General features: G+C 44.8%; 1 protein-coding gene across 7 annotated transcripts in view; it reads right to left on the bottom strand.

Moving 5' to 3' along the window:
* Nucleotides 1–8072, bottom strand: part of Capn3 (calpain 3) — a 41325-nt gene that overhangs the window by 26077 nt on the left and 7176 nt on the right. For 3 of the 7 annotated variants that reach the window (XM_021193215.2, XM_021193216.2, XM_021193217.2), the window contains exon 1: nucleotides 2882–3142. The exons of 3 other annotated variants lie outside the window; for them this stretch is intronic. In XM_021193215.2, coding sequence (XP_021048874.1) covers nucleotides 2882–3130 — 249 coding nt within the window. In that variant the 5' untranslated portion in view covers nucleotides 3131–3142. Of the gene's footprint in view, nucleotides 1–2881; nucleotides 3204–8072 lie in introns of those variants that run through there. One more of the 7 variants, XM_021193219.1, reaches the window with a different exon arrangement.

Genomic DNA, 8072 nt, shown 5'->3' with positions numbered 1-8072 from the left:
GAGTGGGTGGGTAGGGGAGCAGGGGCAGGGGGGGGGTATAGGGAACTTTTGGGATAGCATTTGAAATGTAAATAAAGAAAATAATAAAAAAAAGAATTCCGGACACAGGCCTTGGCAGTTGGGGAAGCAGACAGTAAACCCCACGTGAATCCCACCTGCCCCTCCCAGTTTGTTGGAAGGATCAAATACACCCACAGCAGCAATTGTGGCAGCTGCAGTTTAGTCCCGCTAAGCCCATGGACTAGGTCATACCCATCAGCAGTTAGCAGATGGCGCTCTTGATTTCATTCCGTGTCTGCTTTGCTTTAGTTTTTTTTTTTTTTAACTTTTAAAACTCATGAAAGATTCAGTGTGTTGATTTTTAATGTTGTTCTTCACATCTTCAAGAAACCTTGTTATTCCTGCGAAGTGCTCTGTGCTAGCTAGAACACTTTATGTCAGCTTGACACAGTAAAGTTATCTGAAAGGAGGGAGCCTCAACTGAGAAAATGCCCCCATAAGATGTGGTTGTAGGGCATTTTCTTAATTAGTGATTGAGGGGGGAGGGCCCAGGCCATCGTGGGTGGGGCCATCTCTGGGCTGATGATACTGGGTTCTATAAGAAAGCTGGCTGAGCAAGCCATGAAGAGCAAGCCAGTAAGCAGCACCTCTCCATGGCCTCTGCATCAGCTCCTGCCTCCAGGTTCCTGCTCTGTTTGAGTTCCTGCCCTGACTTCCCTCAGTGATGGACGGTTACCTGGAAGTGTGAGCTGAAATAAACCCTTTGTTGTCCAAGTTTCCTTGGTCATGGTGTTTCATCACAGCAATAGAAACCCTAATTAGACACGTTCTCTGTCTTCTTTCTCCTTCCTCACAACTACACAATTCTCCCAAGAGAGCTGAGCTCTGCCCCCACACTCAGAGTTGTCTCCATCTTACTACATAAAAAGGCACATCCATATCATACCATAGTCCTCCTAGCAATGAATAGGCACGAGTCAGTATTGGTATAAAGGGCTACACAGAGACACGCACAGAGTACACAGACCTCTCAAGCAGAATTGTAAGACTTTCTGCACCCAAAGCAGTGGAACATATCAAAGTAGTCAATGTGAGCAGAGAGGAGGCATGTTTACAGTCTGTGCCTTCGATGTGTGCTGTGCTAAGAGGTACTTGACCTCTGTGAGTCAGCCTCCTCAAAACACATAAGCCCAGGGCTGGAGAGATGGTTCAGCCTTTGTTGAGTGCCTGCTGTTCTTGCAGAGGACTCTTAACTTCCAATGGTCTGTAGCTCCAATTATAGGGGCTGTAATACCATCTAGTGGCCGCCCTGAGCACTGCATGTGGTATACACATACTTAGATACTTAAAATAAAAATAAAAAATTATATATAAAAAAACTCCAAACAAATACATAAGTTCAGCCTACTCAGAAGAAAATTTGAGAGAGATGCCATGAGAGGTGTTTTACAAGATACCTGGCTAGTACTCTGTGAAAGTGCACAGCTCACTGGAAACAAGGAAAACCTGAGAGAGGAGGCTAAGGACACAAGACACATAAGTGAATACAAGGGAGGAGTCTCGGAACGTAAAAAGACAGAGGAGGAACCCTAAGGAAATAAAGTGTGGACTTTGTTTTCAATAGCATATCGATCTTGGTTACTGATAGCCAATGTACAGATCATGGTATAACAAGGAAAACTGGACTGAAGGCAGCAGTCTCCTTACTTGTAGGATATATCCCCAAGACCCCCAGAAATCTGAAACCGTGGCTGTGACCAATGCCCACGTAGATCATTAGACTCCTTCCTATACATACACCAATACTTTAACTCATAAATCAGACAATGAGAGATGACTGATACTGCAATAAAATAGAATAATTAAAACAATATACAACAGTGGAGGTTATTTAAAACTTCTGAAATATTTCAAGAATTTCCCACTTGATATTTTCGCACCCCAGTTAGGTCAGCTAAAACTGCGAAGAGTAAAAAGCACAGATAAGAGGGACTACACATGGGAGCCCAGCACTATCTTTACCATTTTTATGTAATCCTGTAATTGTAAAATTAATTTAAAATTTAATTAAAATTTAAAAAAGAAAATTAACTAATTAAAAATTGCATATACACTAATGAATCTGCCTTGCAGATGTTCTGGGTTCTCTCTCTCTCTCTCTCTCTCTCTCTCTCCCTCTCTCTCTCTCTCTCACACACACACACACACACACACACACACACACACACACTTTCTCTCCTTGCCGGCTCTAAATTTAGCAGGCTCTCTTGCAGCTAGCTATAGGCACTGCCTTGCAGGAAGAAAGGCTTTGATGTCCTCCTGCTGCCATGCTGGGGTTCCTAGGACGCCCCTTGTTAGGGCAGCCTGGATCAACTGTCCAGCTGGTCATCGGGGACTTTTCTGTTTAAGCAGACTTGACACCATGCTAATGAGCCAGCTTTGGCTAGAAGGTTATGGCTCGCCTCCAGCCTCCTGTCGATTCACTGTCCATCCCTGCTGTGGACCTGAAACTTCAAGCCTCTGTTCTCTTCACCACTCCACTCTTCCCTCCCCAAACTCCTGGTCTCGGGAAGAGCCGAGCTGATTCTACCTATGAATCTTATAGAAATTTAAATCAACACATTGGTACTCTTAAATATAATTGCAGGGATCTAAAGGTCATCCTAAACCCCATCGTGCAGTTCAGGAATAGAAAACAACATCCTTAGCTTCTAGTGTAAGAAGTTAGGTATTTGGGGCTGTGGCTTATGGGTAAAGGGGACATCAATAAGCTACTTGCTCAGAATTGGGGTGAGTCCATGGCTCCAGGATCTGACCACTGGCCACTTTACTCCCGGTTCCCCACATCTGTCTGCAGGTCCCATGCCTCCTCTATCCCTACCTTTGGCCTCTTCCAAGTGATGGCCTTCATCTTGGCTTTCTGGCTCAGCTCATGTGAGCCAAGGGCCTGCACACCTGCTGGGAAGACGCGGTCTTCAAAGAGGCACTTCTGAGCCAGACACCGTTGTTTGAGAACAACAAAATCCTGTCCCTCAAACTTGAGAGGTTGTGAGACAGTGCCCTCTCCATTTCTCCTGTCCCTTTCTCGGATCACCCTGTCACAGAAGAATCCTGGCAGCAGGTAGGGCATGATGACCAGCAGCGGAACCCAGCCTTCCCTGCGGCCTCTCCGGCTGCACCCTCAGCCCAGGCCTAATCCTCTGGTGAATGGCCCGGAGCCTATATAGCTCCTCCACCCTCCGCAGCTTGATGCAAATGAACACGGTCCAGAGAAAGGCTGTAGTCAGAGTCAGCAGCTTTGGCTAGAGGCCCCTGAGCCCATGGTCTAGGGGCAACACAGGCAAGTCAGAAGGGAGTGAGGGAGGGGGAGAGAGCCAGCCAGAGATGGCTCCAGGGACAGATAACAATGCCTTGTGGACCTTTAGGGCACCTCCAACAGCCTTGCTGGGACTCTTGCTTTAAAAAGAGGAAAATATAGTTTCAGAGAGCTCCCCTTGCCTCAGCAAAAGGCATTCATGCCTTTGACACGGGACATCAATGGGGTATAGCATGGGGCCTTCTAAACATGCTGTATACACTAATCCTATACAGGCTGCTGAATGCATAGGAGGAATCTGCTGCAAGCCTTTGTCTGAGGGTAATGAAGCCTCATTCTCCCGATGTTCCTGCCCCGCCCCTGCAGACCTTAGGGGCTCAGATCTATGAGAATGCAGAGGGCAAGCATCCCTATTACAGTTGACTCCAGGGCTAATGCAAACATCTAATGCTATATGATTAGCATCCCTGGGTAGGAAATGTGTGAGCTGGGGGTGCAGGTAAATGTGGGTTGGAGCACTTTCTGTTGTTTGTGTTTTATGTTTCACTTTGATTGTGAGATGGGGGTCTCATGTAGCTTAGGCTGGCCTCAAACTTACTCTGTAGCTCAAGATGACCTTGAACTTCTCATCCTTCTGTCTCCACCTCCCCAGTGCTGAGGGTACAGGCATGGACTGTTACATCTGGTTGGGTGGTGCTTGGGATCAAACCCAGGACCTCACGCACACTAAGCGAGCTCTTTCCCTACTGAGTTGCATCCCAGCCTGTGTGTGCTGGGTACTATTGCTAAGAGTGCTTGGCTTTCCCACGCTGTCATTATGTTTATAGAGAGAACTGAAGAAACCAGGAAGGTGAGACTGGCAGGCTGCACGCTAGAAGGGCGTCCTGTCCCCACCAGCTCACCGACCTCCACTGCCAACATCTACTCCATGAAACTCCAAGCATAGTCAGAGCTTCTGGCATCCACTTTAAAATGCTACACCAGTGTGAACTGCAGCTTTCCAGTGGGTAAGATTGTACAGACCTACAATCCCAACACTTGAGAAGTTGAAGCAGGAGGATTTCTTTGAGTTATAGGACAGCCTGGCCATCGTGGAGAGTCCTAAGCCAGCATTAATTATAGAGGAAGACTGTAACAAAAGCAAAACGAACAAGCAAAGCAAACCAAAATTTAACAAAAAAACAAATAAAAATCCAAGTTTTTGTGACCTAATCTCAGGATTCAAATTATCCCCACGTTGAGGTATTGGGCTGGCTCCTGCCTTTGTTTATTTATTACTCTCTGTGTATATCATTTATTCTCTCTCTCTCTCTCTCTCTCTCCCCTCTCTCTCTCTCTCTCTGTGAATGTGAATGTATTATTTGAGTGTGTATGTGAGTGTGTTTGTGTATTTGAGTATGTGTGTGTTTGTATATAAATGTGTGTGTGTGTGTGTGTGTGTGTGACCAAAATCAGATGCATTCTGGGAAGGAACAGGCACAGTAGGGAAAAATGAATGTATGGCCTAATCTATCAATCAAAATAAATTGCCCAAACTATACCCCTTAGTAATCAACTCCTCCTTCTCTCCCATATCATAAAAGAAAGTTCCAAACAAGAGTTAGGTCCATGAGCACTCACATGGCCCGCCGTCCATCTTGACATTATACCTCCCTATAATCTGTTTTACTTCTTCCCTTACAATTTAATTAACTTGCTTCTTTTGTGAATCTATGTGTGGCCTTATTTTCAATTCTTTGGGTAGGAGGCCAAGACCCTGGAAACACCTAGCTCAGACCCTGACCACTGGTAACAGGGTCTCTCACTGAACCTGGAGTCCACTGATTAGCCTAGGATGGTTAGGCAGTGAACCTCATGAATGCACCTGTCTGTGTCTCTAGTGTAGGGATCACAGGAATACATGCTATCTATCACACCTGGCTTTTTAAAAACATGGGTCCTGGGGGCAGAACTTGGGCTCTCATGATTTATACCACTTTACCTAGTGAGCTGTTTCCCCAGATCCAGTCACTGCACCTTAAATCATTTTATCAGGAGACTCTTAGTTCCACTAAAGTTTGAATAATTTCTATAATCAGGATTCTGTAGTAGCTGAAAATGATTCTTAACTAAAAAGTGTATTTTCTTAAATGGGCTGGGATATGAGAGGGTAGGATAAGGGGGGCATATGAGGAGGGATGACTAACACTAAAGACCATTGGAAATGCCTCATGGAAACCTACCATTGTACAAAACTTCCTAAAATATATACATATAAAAGAGAGTTTAAATTGACTTAACCCTATAATAGAGGTACATGCCTCCCCAGGCACCGTAGCTATCAAGTAAAAGGTCCACTGCCAGGTATGGGTTATCTCTTTTCATATTGTTGGTCATTGTGGACCATAGATTCCTCTAGACATTGCAGGCTCTGGCTCTGGCTCTGGCTCTGGCTCTCGCTCTCACTCTCGCTAGAACTTGGTAGTAAGACCTAGTCCCTGAACACACCACACACTTCAGTCATAGAATGTGAAGACTCAGTTTTTATAGTGCCATATTCTACTTATTCTACTTGGGGAGAAAGATATTAAGCACTTTTATCCAGCCATGAACTCTATGAACTACAATGACTGTCTTGGCAAAATGTTCCCACTCATGCGATAGAAGCATAAATGTTATGGGAGTAACCAACCACTTTCTGATTTGATTTAAAATCCAGACCACATGATGGAACTCATGTCTGGTACTGTTTTTTTTATTATTTGTTGTTGTTGTTGTTTTGTTTTGTTTTGTTTTTTGGTTTTTTGAGACAGGGTTTCTCTGTGTAGCCCTGACTGTCCTGGAACTCACTCTGTAGACCAGGCTGGCCTTGAACTCAGAAATCTGCCTGCCTCTGCCTCCCAAGTGCTGGGATTAAAGGCGTGTGCCACCACGCCCGGCTTACTTTTCTTCTTTTTGGGAAACTGGTCTCATACTGCAGGTTGGACTTGAGCTCACTTTGTGGACAAGGCTGGGCTTGACCTCCTGATCTTCCTGATTCCCCTGCCTCCCTCCTCCTCTGAGTCCTAGGATTTAAGATTCCTACTCACCAAAGCTGGCTAGAGGTTGAATTAACATTTAAAAAAAATCTATTTATTTTAATGTGTTTGGATGTTCCGGCTGCAGTGTATCACTGTATTCACTAATGTGCATGCCTGAGGCTGGAAGATGGCATTGATCCCTTGGGACTAGAGTTATAGACAGTAACCATAGAGAGCCACCATACCCATAACAGTGCTGGGAATCGAACCCCAGTCCTCTGGTAGGGCAGACAGATGGTAAACCATCTCTCCATCCCCAAGATTGAATACTTTTTATAGTTTTAGATGACTTTAAGGTAGCAGAATACAGGAATGTTGAAATTGAAAGAATAAGCATATTTTATATAAACACGTAAAATGTTTATGTACCTACATCTAATAAGATAGGTTTTTTTTTTTAGCAAAAGCAAAAATTTCATAGGAAGTTACCATAAATTCCTAGAAAAATAACAATAAGCACTGATTTGCAAAGAAAAAATAAGTTCATATTATCCTATGATTATCAAAGCAGTTACATCTGTCGATGAAATATTTCCTTTAGAAAAAAGCACTAACAGGAGCTATTTAAGGAGCATCAGTTTTGATCTTATACAATCTCAGAGAATGGAAGAAGGTCCCGTCCCCAACCAGTTAGTGAAGCTGGTGTATCAGGAAAGGACACGAAAAGCTTGCCTCATAATGAGTGTGAATGCAGGCTGATATCTGTGGTGGTGAATAGGAACGGCCCTCATAGATCCACGTTTCAATGCCTGGCCCATAGGGAATGGCTCTGTTAGGAGGTGCAGCCCCGCTGGAGTAGGTGCAGCCTTGCCGGAGGAAGTGTGTCACTGTGGAGATGGGATCTGAGGTCTTTAAGCTCAAGTCTGGTCAGCCTGGCAGAGTCTCCTTCTGCTGCCCTCAGATCCAAATGTAGGACTCAGATTCTCCAGCACTGTGTCACCATGTTCCCACCATGACAATAATGGACTAAGTCCCTAAAACTGTAAGCCAGCCCTAATGAAATGTTTTCCTTTATAAGAGTTGCTGTGGTTGTGGTGTCTCTTCATAGCAGTAGAAACCCCAACTAAAATAGCATACTTAAGAAAACAAAAGAGAAAAATAGATGGGCCAGACAGATGGCTCAGCAGGGGGGCACCTGCTGCCAAGTCTGATGGTCTGAGTTTGGTTCCTGGGACCCACGTGGTGGAGGAAGAGGACTGACTCCTGATAGCTGTCCTCTGACACTGATGTCTGGATGTATTGCAAGGGCACATACATGTGCACACTCACACAATAACTAAATAAGTAAATATGTAAATCAATACATACATTTAAAAATCAGAAACAAAACATGTTATAAGAGCAAAAGACATTAGCAGGGGTTAGAACCACATGAGTGGGGCCGGTGAGACAGCTGAGTGGGTACAGGCATCTGCTATACGCTGACCTGAGTTCAAACCCTGGGACCCATGTAGGCGTGGAACCAAGGAGAGAACCAACTCCACAGAGTTGTCCTCTGACACACATGGATGGAGGAACTCACATGTGATTCATGTACAGATGTACACTAAATAATAATAAATAAAAGAAGACCCAGTAGCTCACACCTTTAACCCCAGCACTCAGGAAGCAGAATCAGGCAAACCTGTGAGTTCCATGCCAGCCTATCTCAAAGTCAGGAGAAGGAGGAGAAAGAGGAGGAGGAGGAGGAGGAGGAG

The sequence above is a fragment of the Mus pahari genome, chromosome 3, assembly GCF_900095145.1.
Source record: "Mus pahari chromosome 3, PAHARI_EIJ_v1.1, whole genome shotgun sequence".
Classification (NCBI taxonomy): Eukaryota; Metazoa; Chordata; class Mammalia; order Rodentia; family Muridae; genus Mus; species Mus pahari.
This window is presented reverse-complemented; position numbering and strand designations above follow the sequence as displayed.